Source organism: Rana temporaria, chromosome 1, assembly GCF_905171775.1.
Source record: "Rana temporaria chromosome 1, aRanTem1.1, whole genome shotgun sequence".
NCBI classification, from domain to species: Eukaryota; Metazoa; Chordata; class Amphibia; order Anura; family Ranidae; genus Rana; species Rana temporaria.
Window position 1 is genome coordinate 537038047 of NC_053489.1, and position 22852 is coordinate 537060898.

General features: G+C 41.1%; 1 protein-coding gene across 2 annotated transcripts in view; it reads right to left on the reverse strand.

Moving 5' to 3' along the window:
- FSTL5 (follistatin like 5) overlaps positions 1-22852 on the reverse strand; it is an 803249-nt gene that overhangs the window by 344770 nt on the left and 435627 nt on the right. For both annotated transcript variants that reach the window (XM_040332604.1, XM_040332598.1), the window contains exon 5: positions 915-1111. In XM_040332604.1, coding sequence (XP_040188538.1) covers positions 915-1111 — 197 coding nt within the window. The remainder of the gene's footprint in view (positions 1-914; positions 1112-22852) is intronic.

The window sequence follows — 22852 nt, forward strand, 5'->3', positions numbered from 1 at the left end:
TTTCCTTCTTTTTCATATTGCTGTGCCCAACTGAGATTATATTTGGAGATTTAAAGATGGATATACAATATTATAAATTGAGTATATATATATATATATATATATATATATATATATACAGTATATATATATATAGTCTTTGAGTTGTATGGGTTTGTGGTACTTTTGGGGTGCTTTGTTGGTGGTGAGTTATGAGTTTGACTTCTGTGTAAAGCTTGTTAGACTGCGCTGAAGACATTAGGCCTCTCTCTTTCTCTCTGCAAAGCACCCGAGAAACACAGCACAGTCCAAAAAATGCAGTGGTATTTTAACATGCGTTTTCTATGAAGTTTCCATTCCCTTATATGGGGCTTAAAATCGCACTGCATCTCAACAAAGTTGCACAGGACCCTTTTTAAAATCAGGTCAGGTTCTGAATGCATATATGTGAATGGCCTTCATAGACACAAGTTATTTCACTTGTCATGTTAATCAATGTGTTCTGGAATGCATCCAGTGTGAACCAGGGATTAGTCTGTTAAATATTAAATATTTTGAGGAGTTTAAGGCTCCATGCACACTGGGCTTAAAAAAAAAACTTGTTGCTTCTACAGGCATAACAAAAAACTCCTGTAGAAACAGTGATTTTTAAGCCAGTGTGCACGGAACCTAATTAACCATCTTAGTTATTATCTAGGCTGCAGAATTGTTAGTGTCGATGTAGTAGAGATATGATTTTAGTAAAGATAGTAGATCACTTGAACTTTATTAAAAAAAATAATAATAAAATCTAAAGTTTTAATAAAACATAAATGACTGTGAATTAGTCAACATGCTCATAAAAATGTGGTACAAACAGGGAATCGAATAACCATATTATTATTGTATATTGCCATTTAAACATTTATGTACTGTATATAATAAGCTAATTTTACCTGAGTAATTTCATTTGTATCCACTAGTCCATTGCTGTCACTGTCAAAATATTTGAACATCTGATCCACCAAAATCTTTTTAAGACCAAATTTGTCAGTATTTTCCTTCTCGCTTTCCTTTCTGGCTCGCTTCTGGTTCTCGGAATCCAGTAATGCATTCTTCATCTTAATATATTCTGGTGATTTGCACTTGTCTCCTGAATAGACACACAGAAAAGCATCAGTCAGTAAATAAATCATACTAAATGGCCAACAAAACAACTCAAAACAAATATGTATGTGCTCAGTAAAATGTATATTGGAACAAAAATACGTATTTTTTTTCAAAAGTAGAGCATTAAGACAAATAGTAAACTGTGTAAATATATTTTACTTAAAGTTCAACTCTTACCATTTCCTTTTAGTCTTGGATAGGGAAAGGGTTAGAACTTCTTAGGCCCCGTACACACGTCCGAGGAACTCGACGTGCCAAACACATCGAGTTCCTCGGTGAGTTCAGTGTGGAAGCCGCCGAGGAGCTCGGCGGGCCGACTTTCCTCATTGAACAACGAGGAAAAAGAGAACATGTTCTCTTTTCGGCCCGACGAGTTCCTCATCGGCTTCCTCGCTGAAAAGTGTACACACGACCGAGTTTCTCGGCAGAATCCAGCTCCGACCGAGTTTCTGCCTGAATTCTGCCGAGAAACTCGGTCGTGTGTACGGGGCCTGACAATTTCATTGCTGTCTGTATTTGCATTGGGGATATTTTCCATTTACTTCCTGTTTTTTTTTTTTTTTTGGGACAGGAAGTTAAGGATAATTACCAGAATGGGGACATACTAATATTGACAGCGTTGATTGCCAGCAAATACCAACATAGCTAGCTGGAGACTGAAATTAAACATTTTTTTGCTTTGATACTTCATCAATAAAGAGGGGATATTAGTTGCAATATTCTGTATCTCATTTCAACAGTGTGGTAACCTGAAAAATCACATATGCCACGTACACGCGACCGTTTTTCATGTCATGTAAAAAAAAAAGTTTTTCTCGACGTGATTCTTGCCAAGCATGCCTTGCATACACATGATTGTGAAAACGTGAAAAAAAATGCTTGCGCAAAGCGCGGTGACGTACAACATGTATGACGGCACTATAAAGGGGAAGTTCCATTTAAATGGCGCCACCCTTTGGGCTGATTATGCACATTTCCCTTCTCATAACTAGCTTCTGAGCATGCATGTTTTTTTCCCCGTCGTTAAAGCCTACACACGACCGTTTTTCACAACGAGAAAAACGACTGTGTGAAAAACAACGAGAAAAAATAGAGCAGTTTCTAAAAAAAATTCACGTCGAGAAAAATGCTCTGGAGCTTACACACAATCTTTTTAATGACCAACGGTCGTGTGTACGCAGCATTAGGGTTAAGTAACTATTACAAATTTCGCTCTAGCCTGCTAGTACCATATGCTGCATAGACACATCAAAAATCTTGGTGGCTGTTTTACGGACATACCATCATTTGAGCAGATACTTATGATAAAACATCTGTCCTGATCACTCAAATTCTCCTATGAAATAATGCAACATTTAATGGGAGATGTTACCTCCTCCATAAGTCTTCATTTTATGTATCTATTTATTTAACATTAAAAGTATTAGCAATTTGTATTAGCGATAAAATAAACCTATTATCCACTTTAACAGAGACTATAAATCTTAGTAAAAAGCTGCATAATGATTCATGCTAAACAGATTTTGAATTAGGTTTGATTTTTAGCTAATTAGGTAGCTTATCACTTACAACCAGACTACAAACACTTTAGACCTGGTGTGTTATGCCATCCATCACCATACCCTCTATCATCTTGTATTTCAGGTCATTCCTCAGGTGTCAGCTTTGCACATGTTGCTTTCATTATAAAAGCCATCTCCCAACAAAATGTAAACCTCCATTATAAAATGTGTTGCAATACCATAACATTTCAGCATATTTTCCAGTTTTAATAGTTTTTTTTTTATATAATCTTCAAATACAAAGAACACCAAAAACAAAGTAAAGCAATGTATTCAGCATAGTAGTTTTCAACAATATCAGGTATGGTATAATAATTATATAATAGCACACCACTCCCCTGACTGACAGACATACAGGGGCGGATCCAGGGGGGCAACGGGGCAATTGCCACCCCAAGAAATTAGTTCTAGTTGCGGAATTGCAGGCGCCTGAGTGGGTGGCTCCGCATGCGAGTGACAGAGCGGGTGGCTCAGCTCCATGGGGGGGTGACAGCGTGGGCTGCCGGGTGCCTCGATGTGTGGGCGGGCGGCTCGGCCTCGGCTCAGCAGCAAGTGAGAGTCAGAGTGTGGGCAGTCAGCTGGTCGGCTCTGTGGGTGAGCGGGCGGCTGGCCAATAAACAAGCTGGCGGCCGGGGGAGCAGAGAGATGACATAATTTCTCACCGCCCACACCTGCCCTGCAACCCTGCAGTAACTTCTGCCCTTCACAGTGCAGGCAGAAGAGAGATTACATAATTTCTCTGCTGCCTGACTCTGACAAGCAAAACACCACCTTAGCAAGTGACAATCCGCAAGGTGTGGCAAGTGACAATCTGTATCTGGTGGCAGGCAAGTGACATTCCGCAACTTGTGGCAGGTGACGTGGCAAGTGACAATCCGCAACATGTGGCTGGTGACGTGGCAAGTGACAATCTGCAACATGTGGCAGCTGAAGTGGCAAGTGACAATCCGCAACATGTGGCAGGTGGTGTGGCAAGTGACAATCTGCATCTGGTGGCAGGTAAGTGACATTCCGCAACTTGTGGCAAGTGACAATTCACAACATGTGGCAGGTGACGTGGCAAGTGACAATCCACAACATGTGGCAGGTGACGTGGCAAGTGACAATCCGCAATGTGTGGCAGGTGACGTGGCAAGTGACAAGCTGCATCTGGTTGCAGGTGATGTGGCAAGTGACACACTCGGGCACCCACTGATTCTGCATTATGTTGAGTTGAACCATTTCATTTTATATTACAATGTAATGATATAAACAATGCGCTTCAATCATCCTGACACCATAACAACCATGGTGCCGTGATCATTGAAGTGCCAACACCAGTCATTTCCCTGATAAATTGCCCCCCAAAAACAAATTTGGGTAGTGCCCCTCCCGAGACTAGACTCTGGATCTGCCCCTGCAGACATATATGTTTCATAAATTATGGCAAGCCCTTCCTCATATAGCATGTAGATATCAACTGTTCAGTATGTGTTCAGTGAGTTCTCGGTTACCTATGCGGCAGAGTGTAGCACTTGCTCTAAGTGAACCAGTCAAATTTTCTACTTTATTGTATGCACTGTGATGGATTCCCTAGGCTAAAGGTGTCAAACTGGCAGTCCTCCAGCTGTTGCAGAACTACAAGTCCCATAACGTATTGCAAGGCTGACAGTTGCAAGCATGACTCCCACAGGCCGAAGCATGATTGGACTTGTAGTTCTGTAACAGCTGGAGGGCCACCAGTTTGACACCCCTTCCCTAAGTCCTTCGATGATTTGTTTATATTCTTTATATAGTGATGGTGTTGGTTTCTGCCAAAAGTATTTATATTGTGCAAAAAAACGTAAGTCAGTCATTTGGCAGCTTTCATGCTTCTAGTGTTCAAAGAAACAATTCGACCAACAGAAAATCCTATTTACCTGACCTACATGTGCTCTAATCAGTTCATGTCAGCTAAATGTACTGTAGGCAGTAACCTATAATAACCAACAATCAAGGAAGATCACACACACAAAATTAGATTGTTTCCTTAGAATTGCTTACAGCATTCAATAATTTGGCTTAAGATTTGGCTGTCCTAAACGTGGTAAAACGAATCTTAGGATGTGTTCTCACTGCAGCTACACTATTACCCTGCAAACATGGTAAGCTTAATCAATCTTGTATAAGGTGGGGAATGGAGAGGTGCTGGGTGTGGAAGAAGTGCCGGTTTAGCAGTGGAGGAACGAAATTGACTGGAGTTGGTTTTCCTATCCTGCCTGTAAAGAGAAAAACAGAGTGCACTGGATAGTGCAGATGACTGCCCTCCTTTAATAAATAAAAATGATGAAAATTGTGATGACTTGATCAGAGCATATCACAAATAAAAATAAATCCCTTTGGGTTTCAGGTCACAACTTTATGGTGTAGAACCAATTTTCACTGAAGAGCTTGTTTTAGGGCCCTACCCATTCATTAAGGAGGCTCTGGTGAAGGGGAAGGGTCCCAAAACAGCCTTGAAACACCATGATAGTGCATGATAGTGCATCTTCCCTGATATGTCTACTTCAGCTTTTGCCACCTTGGTTACTACTTATCTGTTTGCCAATTCTTCAGTATAAGTAAGTTGTACATCTTTAAGATATCACCTACCACTTCCTGGGAACTCTTTGTACATGTGATATACACCAATTAAGTCATAACTTTGTATGTGCAATTTTATTTATATTTGATTCATTAAAAGCTGATGTTTCTGTGTTGTCCAGTGCAATCTGTTTACTTTCATTTTATTTGGCCTTTGGATAATTACAGAGCATGTAAGGATGTGTAATTTTTCCTAAACTAAGCCCCAGTGAGTCATGGATCATTTAAAGATTATTATTTTTTGTTTCTACCTGACTGTTTCCTCTAGTCAGAATTTACTAACACAAATATTACATTGGCACTGTATCTGTCCAAATATAAATATATTAGGTTCCTGATAAAACTGCCATCACTTTCCTATGAATTCCCTGAACCAATAAAGGCATTTTAACTGCCATCACTTTCCTATGAATTCCCTGAACCAATAAAGACATTTTAACTGCCATCACTTTGCTATGAATGCCCTGAACCAATAAAGGCATAAACCTTCCCACCTGCATAAGATGTGTAATTATCATGTAGCTTCATGGTGTTGTTTGTTGGTCTGTATGGACAGTCTATAGTATAGTACATCTTCACAATCCTGTGTCAGAAACATTGGTTTATTTGAAACATGAGGCATATGGTATGACACTGCACAGGTTAATGCATGACCTCTGTCTGAGAATTGCATTTTCTTGTGAAGGAACGACATATGCCACAACCCCTACATCTCTCTATCAGTCTAGTGATGGTGCAACAGAGAACAATTAACAGAGCTTACTAAGTTTTCTTTATAAAACATTTGTGATACAACACAGAGAAATGGCTAGGGATGCATGTGACCCGGAACAAGAGTTTGCTTGTGTTGGTGGATAGTAAAAAAAGAGGTGGATTAATACATGGAGATAGGGGAATTAATTAGTCATGACACTACAAACTGCCGCCACAAAATGTGAGCCCATCATTACAAGGTAAGGCAAACAAAAGACTGCATACTGCATTCAAATATGATTTGTAAACAACATACTGTATACTGTATTTGCTTGGTAAAAGAGTATGCATGGCAATATTTCTTGTTCTTTTTATGTATTTTTGCTTAAATGCATTTAAAATGTTTTTTGTTGTTTTACTAAGGTATTAGTGCAGTTATATAGTCCATGTTATTTGCTTGTCTTACCTTGGACTCATGCGTAGTGCTTGCAGTTTGTACTGTCATGGCTGATCGATTCCCCTATATCCATGTTTTAACCCACCTAGGGACAGACAACTTCTTGTTTTTGGTCATACAATGTACAGTGCATGCTTTCCTTTTTTTGTATTGCTTCTCAAATGTGGGAGGGCTAATGTGATGAAACATATCTCTTCTTTTCATTGCTGTGCCTATTTGTGCTCGCTGAACACTAGATAGAAAGACCCAAGGATTGTGGGATACATAGGGGGTTATTTACGAAAGGCAAATCCACTTTGCACTACAAGTGCACTTCCAAGTGCAATGCAAATGCACTTGGAAGTGCAGTTGCTGTAGATCTGAGGGGGACATACAAGGAAAATAAACAAAAGCATTTTTGCTTGCACATGATTGGATGATAAAATCAGCAGAGCTTCTCCTAATTTCAGAGCTTCCCCTCAGATCCATAGCGACTGCACTTTCAAGTGCACATTAGTAGTGCAGAGTGGATTTCCCTTTAGTAAATCAACCCCATAGTGTATTTACTGAATAATTACTCCACTATAAAATGTGTGTACAGGGCTACAAATGACGCAATGCAACTACATGATCACTGAGTGGATTTATAAAGGAACCTGTGCTTATTCACTTTCAACAGACCACATGTATATACTTAAAAAAAAAACTTTGAACAAAATGATATTTTTTTATATATTAACTCCTCCATTAACCACTTCCTGCTTGGCCTATAGCAGAATGACAGCTGGGCGGTGGTTCTGTTATCCTGACTGGGCGTCATATGACTTCCAGCAGGATAACATGCCAACACGCCTGTGGGGGTGCTCAGCGTGCCAATCAGAGGTGCTGTCTGTCAGTCTGACACACTGCATCTCCGATAGTGGTATGCAGGGCCGCCATCAGGGGGGTACAGGAAGTACACCTGTAGGGGCCCGGAGGTCCACAGGGGCCCGGATGGCAACCCCTCTTTTTTTTCTTTTTTTTTTAGAATTTTTTTTTTTTTTTATATATTTATTTTTTCTTTTTTATTAAAGGGCACAGAGGTATATATATATATATATATATATATATATATATATATATATATATATATATATATATATATATATATATATATATATATATATATATATATCATTTTTTTATATATATTTTTTTATTAAAGTGCTCAGAGGTCCCCAGGGCCCCATGTGGAAACCCCCCTTTTTTATTTTTTTTTTTATAAATGTTTATTTTTTAGATATTTTATTTTCTTAAAGGGCCCAGAGGTTTCTTTTTTTTCTTTTTATTATAGGGCCCAGAGGTCCCCAGGGCCCGGGTGGCTAACCCCCTTTTTTTATATATATATATATATTTTTCTTTATTTCTTCTTTTTTTTGTAAAGGCCCCCCCCCGTTTCTCAATTTGCGGCAGCCCCCCGCTTCTCAATTTCAGACGACAGCACCCCCCCCGGTTCTCTGCTCCAGGGGGCCCATGCCTGAAGCTGTGTAAGGGGCCCCATAACTCCTGATGGCGGCCCTGGTGGTATGAAGCCTCTGACAGAATTTATAACTAAGAGGTTATGTTTCTTGTAATTTTAAGCTTTAATTAGGCCCCAAAACTCAAAGCTGCTGACTAGCAGCCGTGGGTATTGGGGATTTTTATGTATTTTGCAGTGAATTGCCCATCACATTTGCACTTTTCTTTTGAGTTTTAAATGAATGAGCTGCTTGACATTTTCTCTTCAGTTTGAACATTACTAATATGTCAGTTAAGAGGGATCCTTGCAAGTGATAACCTGCATTCCTGAGCAATGAAATCACTTGGTCTTCCTGTAAGATGTATCACTGTGTTTTAAAATCTCTAAATCATTTAAAGTCCCTTTTCTATAAACAAAAAAAAAGAAAAAAAGGGGAACAAATCTTCTGATGTGTGTAAGCCAATTTAGCATCACTGTGCCAGTGTAAGCAGTGATGGTAATTTTCTGTTATCACCGTGTTTATTTATTTATTTATCACAGTAACTGAAATTTAGTAGTATTTGTTTACATTTTATTTGACAGAAATCATCCGGATATAACATTTAAATGTTATCTTTAAATATTACATCACTGATTCTAAATCAAGATCAGGTAGTTACATATGATAAGCCAATCCACTAAAAAGCACACTTATCTGAAACCACAGGGCACCAGAAACAGACCCCTTATGTGTACTGGAGGTGTTTAAAAGCCCAATGAACTTTTAACCTTAGGATCTCAACTTGAAGTGAAATAGAGCCAAGACTATACATACTTAAGCATTTTCATATTTTAAACAAGCAGTAAAACACTTTAAATTAGGATTGCACCAATACCAATACTGGTACTAAGCATTTGCATGAGTATTGGTACTTGTGCAAATGCTCCAATACCTTAAACCAATACTTTCAAGCAGGGGGACCCCACTGACAGCTGAAATGTAAAAACAATTAAAATAAAGCTGGAAATTATTGATTGTTAAGGTGCGGGGCTGCGACCGCCTTAACTACTGATGACTCATTCAGCTGTCAGTGGGGTTCCCCTGTTGACAGTTGAAGTGTAAATGAAGTCCCGGCAATTGGAGATGTCAAAAAAAGAAGCAGCCAGACAATGTTTTCCAAAATAACAGATACAAATAAACATTGTTTCATTTTGTATCTTTCTGTTTCATCTTCAGATCAAAGGCATGAACTTTGATCTGCAGATGAAGTCAATTTAAAGCAACTTGTCAAGTAAAACCTTTATTTTTTATTAAATGTTCCTCTGTTTAACCCCTTATTGACCTTTAATTTACTCTAATAAGCCTTAATTAGCTTTGTATTCTCCTTCTTTTTTCGTTTTGTTCATTTCTACTTTATAAACTATTGTGTCTGTATGTTTGCTTTGTTCGTTAATATGTTTACATATTTAACATATATTCACATGTTTCACATTGAAAAAAGCATATTTAAAAAATAAAAAATACAATTTTAATTTGTAAATAACTTTTCAATGCTTTGTACCATTGCTGAGAGCTGAAGTGTAAACAAAACAGTTGCGGTAGGTATTGGTAATTGTCATTGGCGTATACATAAAAAAAAATATTGGTACTCATACTTGTTGTAAAAAAATGGTGCATCCCTACTTTGAATCATTCCTTGTTTACCTCTAGCGTTTACCGCTAGACATTGTGCTGAAATGTATTTTCAGAGTTCACAGGTAAGGCACAGAAATCTTGTATTTTTTTTTGCAGTTACAGCTAAAGTAAAATAGTTACAACAATGACAACAAGGAAGCAAAGAATCATCATTGGATTGAGATCTGGTGACTGTGGAGGCTATTGGAGCACAGTGATATCATTGTCATGTTCAAGAAATCAGTCTGAGATAATTTGAGCTTTGTGTCATGGTGCAGAACCCTGCTGGAAGTAGCAATCAGAAGATGGGTACACTGTAGTCATAAAGGGATGGACATGGTCAGCAACAATACTCAGGTAGGCCGTGGTATTTAAACAACGCTCAATTGGTACTTAGGGGCCCAAAGTGTGTCAAGAAAATATCCCCCCCACTATTACACCACCACTAGCCTGAACTGTTGATACAAGGCAGGATGGATCCATGATTTCATATCATTTACGCCAAATTCTGACCCTACCATCTGAATGTCACAGCTGAAATCAAGACTCTTCAGGCAAGGCAACGTTTTTCCAATATTATATTGTCCAATTTTGTGAGCCTGTGCTAATTGTAGCCTCAGGTTCCTGTTCTTAGCTGACAGGAGTGACACCCAGTGAAGTCTTCAGCTGCTGTAGCCCATCTGCTTCAGGCTGCATTCACACCTGAGCGTAAAACCCAGAATAAACACCTTAAAAAGGCCCACCAAAAAGCAAAATCCCATTAATTTCAATGGCACTTGTTCACATCTTAGCATTTTGTCACCTGAAACAAAAGACCTGAAAAATACCCTTAGCTCAAAAAAGAACAAGAGCTTCTGTGGGGCATATTACAGGCGTTTTTCTGGTATTTACATTGGTGACCTGAAAAAAATCACGGAAAAATTGCGGTAAAAACTAGACTTTGAAATGCTCAGGTGTGAATGCAGCCTTAGACCCCTTTCACACTTGTACGACTTGTCCTGCGATTTGGGACTGCAAAGTCGCATGACAAATCAGTCCCCATGATTTCCGATGACAACCATTATTAGTACTAATATTAAAATATAATAGTAATAATATCATATCAGTACGACTTCAAGTTGTGCTGACTTCAAAGTAGTCCCTGCTTTTGACTTTGATGTGAGTTACACAGGCATTCCCTGAAATCAAGGCAAAAATCGAATCAAAATTGAGTCAAAATTGCCGGCCGCAAAATCATGCAACTTTGAAGTCGCGGTAGTGTGAAAGGGGCCTTAAGGTTCAATGTGTTGAGCGTTCAGAGATGGTATTCTGAATACCTTGGTTGTAACAAGTGGTTATTTGAGTTACTGCTGCCTTTCTTTCATCTTAAACCAGTCTGCCCATTCTTCTCTGACCTCTAACATTAACAACGCATTGTAGTCCACATTCATGTCACCTAAATCCCCTTTCTTCTCCATTCTGATGCTCGGTTTGAACTCCAGCAAGTTATCTTCACCACATCTGGATGCCTAAATACATTGAGTTGCTGCCATGTGATTTGCTGATTAGCAATTTATGTTACCAAGCAATCGAACAGGTGTACCTAATAAAGTGGCTGGCGATTGTATAAGGAAGCAGGGATGGGAAAAAGACCCTTGAATCCATATCCCCTGGGGACCAGAGGGTATGAAGGACAAATGTAGAAGAAAGCAAGTGAGCTGATATCGTCAAACCAATCTAATTGGACCGAGGATCATAGCATATTTATAATCAGGAGGGGGGCACTGGGGAGAGAAACCTGTTAGTTCAAGCCTATAAATTTAAATAAAAGAGGAAAAACTAGGGCAGTAGATTTCCAAAGCAAGTGGTTGCAGGCAAAACCTCAGAGTGTAAGGTTGAGTATGAAGAAGAATACAGTACAAAGAGTTCACTGATCAGACAAAGGTATTGACCTATTTTCCAGATAATGGTAGTACGTAAGAGGGATATTTCAGTAGCATCTATGAAAGGCTGCTACCAGAGAGCAAAGTGTTTTGCAGAACCAGAAGTGTGTGTTAGCAAGTCAATTTGTTCCCTATAGAATAAGAGCTTTAGTTCCCTCTTCAATAGTTGGAGCTTGTGGGGAGGTCCAATGCTTCAGAGTGAGCCTCCAAGCCACCAGTTAGCAGATGAATTACCACTGTGGAACATGTTGTGGATGATTTAATGGCTGTCCCTCTGAACCAGGCCGCTGGCACAGAACAGGAGGAGAACCGGATACTTAGGTATCATGGGCCAGATTCACAAAGCACTTACGCCGATGGATATGCGCCGATAGAGATGCGCGGCGTAATTGAAAAATGCGCCTGATCCTCAAAACGAAATACGCCTGAAAAAACATTTGTTTCCGTCCTACCTAAAACAATTACACCGGCGCTTCTTCGAGCGCAAAATACGGTAGACACACCATTGATTTGCTAGGCAAAGATGCAAATGAGGGAGATAAGGCGATCCACAAAATTAAGTGTGTGCGGCGTAGGCTACGCCCTGTGCGCATCTGTTAGTTTCCGGCGTAAATGATATGAAATCATGTAAAGATACACTTTATAAAAGCTGCCCTAACTTTGCTCCAGCCGTGTAAATGTCAGCTAAAGCAACACCATTAAGGAAGAGCTGAGCAAACACACTTGCCGGACTAAAATCTGCATGCCACCATGCCAGGGGCATCCATGCTCATAACTATACTAGTGACTTTAGTAACCGAGGGTACCCCCTCTTCTGAGGGAACAGAAGTCAGGAGACGCCTCGCAGAATGCATCTTTGCACAGTAAGCACACACATTAATCATGGCACAATGAGAATGCACGCATGCACACCCACTGTGGTCCCTAGCAGTAACCACACACTTGGATCCACACACTTGGCACATATTCCCTTCCCCCCCACACATGCTACTCACCAGATGGAAATAAAAAAAAACTTACCTGTCCTCACAGGATCATCTGATTCAAAGCCAGGCAGGCCCACCACTTGCTGGCTGTGGAAGCAACGGGCCACCGCAAGTTCCTCCTCAGTCCACCTTACAGTGCAGGGTGGGCCTCCTCCAGTGCCCCTGGCATGGGTTGCTTGCTTGGCCATCTTCTCACGGACCAAACTCCTCAGATCATTGATCTTCTTCTTAATCCCACTGGGGGTCCTTGTCTCCCCCCCTCCGCATTGATCTGATCTGTAATCTCTTGGATTATTGCCCTCTTCCCGGCTGTCAGGGCCAAAAATCTCCCATATTGGGTGATCGCCCTGGCCATTAAGTGCTTCTCTCGCACCGAGAAGTTTAATTGTCTTCTCTTAGGTGCCATCTCACAACACAGCACTCAGCAACAAACAGACACTAAATTCAAACAGAACAAACAAACACAAAAACACACAGAACAAACAGACAAAAAGACACAGAACAGACAGCCAAAAAGACACAGAACAGACAGCCAAAAAGACACAGAACAGACAGCCAAAAAGACACAGAACAGACACACACAAAAATCAGACAGCAAAAAAACAAAAACACAAGCAGACAGCTAATACAAATTCAAACAAAAAACACAGAAGAAACAGACACAAAAAACACTCCGAAAATACACACACCTACTACAACCTCCTACTACAATAAATCTTTAATATAACACTACACTCACCAACAAACAGCCACAGACAACAGAGCAAAAGACACTTGATTTAGGAAGGGAAACACAGGGATGTACTTTTGCAAGGGAAGTGCGTTTGTCTGGGGCTATTTAAGCACAGAGCGATTCTCAAACTAAGTATGCTTGGCCTTTTTCCTATCTCACTGATTGCGCCGAGCCGAGTTCTGCACATGCCCAGTGAGGTGCAGATTCGTGCGCGCATGCGCAGTACGGCCGGCCCTTCATTTGCATGGGGTCACGGCTCATTTCAATGGAGCACGCCCACTTCCTTCCCACTTGCAATAACCACGCCTTACGCCTCGGTATTTACGTTGCGCTGGCGCAAATTTGGGCGCAAATGCGCTGTGGATACGGCACTTACATCACAAAATTAAGGCGCCGTAACTTAAATGATATACGTTTGGAGTAACTTAATTTGCGCCGCTCTACGTGAATCTGGGCCCTAGTTTCAGGGCCTCAGGGATGTGAACCGCACAGAGGTGCAGGAGAGATCCTACTTAATAAGGGCCAGATTCACAAAAGAGATGCGACGGTGTATCTCCTGATACGCCGTCGTATCTCTGAGATACGATTGTTGTATCTATGCGCCTGATTCATAGAATCAGGTTACGCATAGATAGCCCTAAGATCCGACAGGTGTAAGTGACTTACACCATCGGATCTTAGGCTGCAATTCTAGGCCGGCCGCTAGGTGGCGATTCCATTGCGGTCGGCGTAGAATATGCAAATGACTAGTTACGCCGATTCACGAACATCCGCTTTGCCCGTCGCTGTAAATTTACGTCGTTTCTGTAGAGATACGCCGCGTAAAACTAAAGCTGCCCTCTAGGTCAGTGGTCATCAACCCTGTCCTCAAGGCCCACTAACAGGCCAGATTTTATGTATTACCTTGGGGAAATGCAGACTAGAATACAGCAATCACTGAGCAGCAAATGATATCACCTGTGATGTATTTCAGTTATCTTGCAAACCTGGCCTGTTAGTGGGCCCTGAGGACAGGGTTGATGACCACTGCTCTAGGTGGTCTAGCCAATGTTAAGTATGGCCGTCGTTCCCGCGTTGAAATTTTAAATTTCACGTCGTTTGCGTAAGTCGTCCGTGAATGGCGCTGGACAACATTTACGTTAACGTCGAAACCAATGACGTCCTTGCGACGTCATTTAGCGCAATGCACGTTGGGAAATTTTAGGGACAGAGCATGCGCAGTACGTTTGGCGTGGGAACGCGCCTAATTCAAATGGTCCCCGCCCCATTCGAATTAGGCGGGCTTGCGCCGGGTGGAATTACGCTACGCCGCCGCAAGTTTACAGGCAAGTGCTTTGTGAATCAAGCACTTACGCTGAAAACTTGCGGCGGTGTAACATAAATGTAATATGTTACGCCGCGCAAGCGTAGGGCGATTTTACGTGAAACTGGCCCTACGTTTCTGGAAATCTGATTATTCTTAGATTGTTATGGAAGTGGTTTTCCAGATCTTCCACCTTTTCTAGGCTGACTGAGCGTATTTGAGAGTGCTGCTTTAAAGTGGCATTGGTCTGGTACAGCTCATCCTCCAGGGTAAAGATGCAAAGTTGTGCCTCATAGAGCCTGGTCTCCCAACTCCTTACAGAGTTGCTCTATGCCCATGGCCACAGCTTTATTCACGGCTGTGGTAATGATAGGTGGATCCGGGAGCCGGGCTGCTCTGTGCAACACCATTGCACAGAGCAGGTAAGTAAAACATGTTTTCTATTTTTATAGAAAAAAAAAACAAGACTTTACAATCACTTTAATGAAGAATGTTGTTGCTTGCTGTCCAGTAGAATGACATAGCTATGTGCCAACATAAATTATCAAAGTGGTAACAGAGATATGTAATGCTGAAGATTATGTATATCATTTTTGGAAAATACCTTAAAGCTTAGCACTACTGATTCTGTTTTTTGAATAATGATTTCTACTTTTACTGTGTACAGTTCATTTATCAGTAAAAATTTGCTATACTCTTTAGCAAACGACGCAGTAATTAGTGGTGGTTTCAGCAATCATAGAATTCATTTTTAATGAATCTAATCAATTTTAATAATCATCAACATAATTTTTTACAGTACGGTTTAGCTGCTTGTCGAATCTTCTTAGAACTTTCAACAGACACCATAAGCCTTTAATGACAGATTCGACGTTTGTATGTTTTTCGCTGCTTCATCAAATCTTCGTCGTTCATGTCAAATGGTCTACCACAACCCTGTCTCTATAATGTCGAATCTTTTCTCTCTATATTGTCGAATCTTTCCTCTCTATGTAGAATAATCTTGGACTAATAGGGCCAGATTCACAAATGAGATACGACAGCGTTTCTCCTGATACGCCGTCGTATCTCTGTTTCTATCTATGCGACTGATTCATAGAATCAGTTACGCATAGATATCCCTAAGATCCGACAGGTGTAATTGTTTTACACTGTCGGATCTTAGGATGCAGTACCGTGGCCGCCGCTGGGGGGAGTTTGCGTCGTAAACCAGCGTCGGGTATGCAAATTAGGAGTTACGGCGGATCCACAACGGTTTTTCGCGTTCGTTACGTCGCCGCTAGTCTAGTTTCCCGTCGCAAAGTTAGTAATTTTTTTTGGTGCCCTAACTTTAGTCAGCAAGCATATTGCTGTCTAAAGTATGGCCGCCGTTCCCGCGTCAAAATTCAAAATTTAACGTCGTTTGCGTAAGCCGTCCGGAAATACGGAAGTACGCTATGCGCGTCGCCGTTCAAAAAAATGACGTCACGGCGCGCAAAGCACGGCGGGAGTTAAGAAACGGACCATGCGCAGTAGGTCCGGCGCGGGAGCGCGCCTAATTTAAATGGCACACGCCCATTTAAATTGGCCCGCCTTGCGCCGGAGGACGTCGGTGTAGTTTTCATCGCAAGTGCTTGATGAATCAGGCACTTGCGATGAAAAATTGCGGCGGTGTAACGTATCTAGGATACGTTACGCCGCCGCGATTCTACGTGAATCTGGCCCATAGAGTTAAGGTTAGGCACATTCGACCACAGATTCGATAGACACATATTGCTATTGTCAGCATCATGTCGAATCTCCTATCTATATCAAACTGCTGTAGCAACGAAAACTTAAATAAAGCATTTTTTTATGTCGGATCTTTCGGATTTTGGATTCTTCGCGTTTGTTTTGGTTTGTTAAAACGATAACGAAAATACCCGAAATTCGGACGAAAGTGCATTTGGATGAAAACTAATGCACATGTCTAGTTTTTACTCCCATTTTTAAGTTCAACTTAATGCATGTTGATAGAAGAGCAGAAACTGGGGAGGTGTCATAATTACCTTGGACATGTTTAATTCTTTATATATGTGTAAATAACTCTATGTAAGCTCTGGGCATTGTCTCCAGCCCCCCATGTCTGAAGACACAACATTGCATGTATGAGGCTGAATCTGAATGTAATCTACTTAAAAAATTTCGGCTGTGTAACTTAAATCCGGCCGGCGCAAGGCATTCCTATTCAAATGGGGCGAGTCCCATTTAAATTAGGCGCGCTCCCGCGTCGGCCGTACTGCGCATGCTCACGACCTAATTTTCCCGACGTGCTTTGCGCGGTTTTACGTTGCGCCGGGTTTTGAGAATCGCGACGGGTGTAAAAAAAAAAATACGAGTTGCGGCGGCAAAAAAAAAAATGAGAAAAAAAAAGACGGCGACGCGGGATAGAAGGGTCTACTTTTACAAGGCCTAAACAGTTTAGGCCTTGTAAAAGCAGCCCTAATTTTACGTTTGCAAACGAATACTTACGGAAAAAAAAACGAAGCTGAAAAGCTTTGTGGATCTCCGTAAGTGCTAATTTGCATACCCCGACGCGGCATTTCGACTCAAAATGCCCCCAGCGGCGGATGCGGTACTGCATCCTAAGATCCGACAGTGTAAGTCCCTTACACATGTCGGATCTTCTGCCTATCTATTGGAAACTGATTTTGTGGATCAGTTCCAAAGATAGAAACAGGGATACGACGGCGTATCAGTAGATACGCCGTCGTATCCCTTTTGTGGATCTGGCCCTTTGTATTGTATTGTGTTAGGAATACTATTATTTCACATTTAGCTATATCTGATAAATTCTGCAGTAAGTATTGTTTTTTTTTAAATAGATGTGGATTTAGTAAAGCAACATTTGTGTTATTTGTCTATTAAGCGTTATGTATTTTTATAATTTGGATAATAATGTGTCTGGAATGAAAAAAACATGACATAGAACTATACACAGTAAACATGTTTTTGTCCAAACCAATTAGGTACTTACAAACAGTAGGTTTAGTTTATATTGCTAATAAACAAAATATTAAAAAAAACTATTTTTAAAAGCGTGCTATAAAAGTATTTTATGTGCTTTCTCACGTGTGTGTTGTTACTCTCAGCCAGATGAGCGGATTTACTTTGATTTTTTAATAAGTATTAATGGAAATTAAAGAGGATTTAGACTGATGGCAGATGGCTAGAGGATTTTGTGGAGGTGTCGTGCATTTGTGAGAATAGTAATATCAACCTCTGGCTCTAAACAAAATGTTAGCTGAGAAATAAACAGACGCTTTTTACTTTTCTAAAACCTCCAAAAAAAGTTGATATTTATTATTTTGTGATGACGTTTTAATGAAGATGGATGCTGAGATTTTTGTCCTTTGCCAACTTGTGAGGCACAGTCAGGTGTAGTGTAGTAAAAAGCCACATTAAGTAAATAGCATAACCACTCAGAACACATTGCCTAAAAGGTTCATGCTTTTGGGTAATAGTGAGAAAACCAATCAAAATTTAGTCTGCCTCTGGTCATAGGCTTGATGGTTAGGTTTTGGCCAAGGCAAGGTAATACTCTCACAGCTAAATGTGACAGCTTCCTGCTTAGGCTCCTATTTGTTAGGAACCTGGCATTCACCAGTACCTCAACAGTCAATGATTCATCACCACTGACCCATTCAGCTTCCAGGTAAATAAAGGCAAGGGTGTGGGGATAGTGTAAAAAAAGGGTGTGTAGTAACCCCAAAATTCATACCAGCCCTTTGGGTGTTGTATGGATTTTAAGGGGAACTGTACAAAAAGAAAACAAAACAAATAGCATGAGGTCCTTCCCCAAAAAAATACTAGGCCCTTAAGGTCTGGTATGGGTTTTAACTACTTTTCGCCCGCCGTATAGTAAAATGAAGGCGGGATGTGCTCTCATTCTGGGACATCATATAATGGCGCCCCAGAACGGCCGCTCCTGTGTGCCCGTGGGTGCACACAGTGCGGCGATCTTAGTAAAGAGCTGATGACATGGCTCTTAACCCATTTGACCGGCTGTGTCCAATCACAGCAGGTCACATGTAAATGAGGAATTGACATTTATCAGCTCTCCTCACTTGAGCTGATGAGCTCAAGGTGAGCTGATCAGTGGCATCTCCTCGCAGGGGAGACATCTACAGGATTACAATAAAACCCCAGCAGTGCCCATCAGTGACACCAATCAGTGCACATTATTGCTGGCAGTCAGTGCTGCCTTTCAGTGCCCATCAATGTCTGCTCGTCAGTGCTGCCCATCAGTGCGCTGGTCAGTGCCCAACAGTGCTGCCCATCAGTGCTGCCCATCAGTGCCCCATCAGTGCTGCCTATCGGTGCCACTTATCTGTCAGTGCCCACCAGTGCCGTCTATCAGTGCACATCAAGAGCTGTAAAATGTGGAACAGACTCCCTCCAGAGGTGGTTCTGGCCAGCTCAGTAGATTGCTTTAAGAAAGGCCTGGATACTTTCCTAAATGTACATAAAATAACTGAGTACTAAGATTTGTAGGTAAAGTTGATCCAGGGTAAATTCGATTGCCTCTCGGGGGATCAGGAAGGAATTTTTACCCCTGCTGTAGCAAATTGGATCATGCTCTGCTGGGGTTTTTTGCCTTCCTCTGGATCAACTGTGGGTATGGAGTTGGGTGTATGGGATTGTACTGTGTTTTTTTATTTTGTTTGTTTATTTTTTGTGGTTGAACTGGATGGACTTGTGTCTTTTTTCAACTATGTAACTATGTAACATCAGTGCCACCTATCAATGCCCATCACTGCTGCCTACCAGTGCTCATCAGTGCCACATATCAGTTCCACTAATCAGTGCATATCAGTGCCACCTCATCAGTGCTCATCAGTGCAGTCTATCAGACAGAAACTAAACATTTTTAGCAAAAAAAAAACAGCAGTGATTAAATACCATACCAGCTCTATTTGTTAATTTTTTTTTATAAAAATGTCATATGGGTACAGTGCTGCATGACCGTGCAAATGTCATTCAAAGTATGACAGCGCTAAAAGCTTAACATTGGCCTGGGCAGGAAGGGGGTAAAAGTGCCAAGTAGGCAAGTGTTTAGGGGAAACTCTATGAAAAAAATAGAAAGCACAAGCATAGGGGGCCCCAAAATCCATACCAACATCTTATTTGAGCATGCACCCTCTCCTGAATCATATCAGGCCACATTCCCTCGAAATCGGGAGGGTATCTTGCCAGGAGACCCATGTTGATAAGAAGAAGGGCTTCTTCCCCACAACCCTTGCCCCTAGTTTGTGGAGGTCTGTGGGCAGGGGAAGGCTTATCGGAATCTGAAAGCCCCATTTTAAAATAAGGGGGCCCTCAGATGCCATTTTACCTCATGTTAATGATAAAAGGGTGCATAGTAGTCCAAAAAAAAAGTAAATAGCAAATAAACACACCACATTTTTTGACAAGTCCTGTAATGAAAAACAAACAAACAAACAAACAAAAAAAAAACACATTGTCATAGTGTAGATAAAAAAATCAATGATTTAAAAAAATAATCCAATTATTTTAAATTTAAATTATATATTTTTTATTTTTATCAAATTTATTGTAATAGAATACTTGGAGTAAATATCTATCTAAAGATAGTTTTCTATTTAAGATACATTAATAACTAAATGTATTCAGCATGACATGGACCTTAGTTATGTACATTTTTTGGTAAACTCATTCAATGAATCCAAGCTCTGCAAGCTGTGAGAACATGCACTGCATTTCACAGTAACCATGAGATAAAACAAAGTTCATAAATTTCCCTTTATCCCATTGTTCTATGTACACTTAAAACTGTATGATTCAATTGGTTCTGATATCGCTGTTTTACTAACCTGACAGCTTATTATTCTAAATAGGAAACCTTAATTGTGTTTGCAAATATTAAAGATTCTAACTACCAGCAAGAATAAGTCATTACGTTTAAAGAGCACCTGTAATTTCAGATCCATCATGGTAGCACCTGTTAGCGGCCATCCAATCACCTGCTGGTGCCACGTCCCTCACCTTGTTGTGTCACTGCCACATCACCAGCTGCCCCATTAAAGTAAGTGGGACTGCCGAGTCAACAGCGGGTCAGGGGAGGAGCCACTGTGGGACAGAGATGACAGTTGCTCTTTAAAAATTATGATTTAAATCAAGTTAATTTAAATCAAGCCTTTTCACATGTGATTTAAATCATGATCTAAATCATGATTTCAATGGACTTATTTAAATCAAATCCACCCTGCATTGTCATCAATAGTCATCCAGTGTAAATAGATGGACTCCCGCGCTGTCAGTAAGCTAAACTAGGGGGCACTGCTGCAGACACCTGGTGAACTGTCCTAGTCAGAAAAAAGTGTCAAATGAATAAATAATGATGTCTGCGCTGTGTGACTCAAAGGGTGAAGGGACGGTGGGACTGATGGACGCACTAATAATGTGAAACACAATGAACCTGTGAAATACACAATATAAAGCAATACTAAAGCAAGGAACATCAAAAAAATCTTCAAAATACATACAATGTAAAACGTGACTCAAAAAAATAACAGATGTGATAAAGTGAATGAGACAAAAAATGTAGAATTTGTACAGAAAGTCTCTGTGTGGTGATCCCAAAGCCAAGTACAAGTGTTGGAAGGAGATAAAATCTTCAGTGCAAACACCTCTTGTGCTTCCTAGCAGCTCACCTCACAGCTGTAGCACGGACAGCTCAAACAATCCTTAAATAAACACTCAGTGGATAGTGCGATTAGGCTAATATATAGCTAAGGAATTCCGAGCCAGATGTAATTCTCTGAGGCCCCCTCTGTGATGAAATAATCTCACAGCAATGCACTCACTCAGAGAAAAGTAATAGTGGGCGTATCTCCAATGAACGCCAAGTTCGTAAAAGCCTCCTATGTGCCTCTGCTTGTTCCTCTTTTGTCTTCCAGTGGCATCAGGTTACAGTTCAGTTGGTGATAGTAAAATACAAAGAAGGAAGACACATTGCATAATCCCGCAAGGTAAATTTTGTATTTAATAGGAAAATAGATTATAAAAACTCAAATAAATAGCAGCTAAACGGTTTGAATCCTCCATGAGCTACGAGCTTGTCTCCTACCATCAGGTAATGCTCAATCTAGTGCTCCAATCCTGACGCGTATCGTCATCACGTGACTTCATCAGGGGATACCACTAGATACAGTCAATGGGCTTAAATAGTCTGCAGAATTTAACGCATGTCGGCCATTTTCTAGAAGCCCGCTGTGGCTTAGTCTATAGCTGAGCAACACAGTGTGTTCTCCGCCATTTTGTCTGAGTCTCAGACAGTAATGGACCTGAAAAAAAGGTGATGCAGATCCTCATCAATCACGATGAGCAAAACCCTTTGACCATCAGAAGGAAAAGGACATGCTGATTCCCCCCAAATAAACTGCCCTGCAGACCCCCACAACCACTGGGCTAGGGATTAGGGATGAGCTTCGTATTCGAGTCGAACTCATGTTCGACTTGAACATCGTATGTTCGATTGTTCGTCGAATTACGAACGTTTTTGGCCGTTCGCGCCAAATTCGAGTTACGTTTCACAGCCCATAATTCACTGCGGCATCGCAGTGCATTGCTGGCTGATGATTGGCCAAGTATGCACTATGACCCACATGCTTGGCCAATCACAGCTTGCAATAAACGGAGAGCCATAATTGGCCAAAGCCAGGGTGGCTTTGGCCAATTATGGCTCAGGGAGTTTAGTACACGCCCCACACTTTAAAAGGCCGACTGCAGGTCGGCCTTGTGTAGTGTGTTGCAGTGTTACAGTGTAAAGTTACAGTGTGTAGAGGATATATATGCATCCCAGGTCTTGTATATATATATATATATATATATATATATATATATATATATATACACTGTATAGTTTAGCTAGATCAGCTCTTCCTGATTTACTGGCAGGCAGGTGATTGTGCTAGCTGCAGTATTCTCACGTGGTGTCCTCTGCAGTGTGCACCATAAAGCTACGTGGTGTGTACTGCCCGTGTCCTCTGTAGTTTGCACCTAAAGCTACTTGGTGTTTACTGCCCGTGTCCTCTGCAGTTTGCACCTAAAGCTACGTGGCGTGTACTGCCCGTGTCCTTTGCAGTTTGCACCTAAAGCTACGTAGTGTGTGTACTGCCTTTGTCCTCTGCAGTTTGCACCTAAAGCTACTTGGTGTGTACTGCCCGTGTCCTCTGCAGATTGCACCTAAAGCTACTTAGTGTGTACTACCCGTGTCCTCTGCAGTGTGCACCATAAAGCTACGTGGTGTGTACTGCCCGTGTCCTCTGAAGTTTGCACCTAAAGCTACGTAGTGT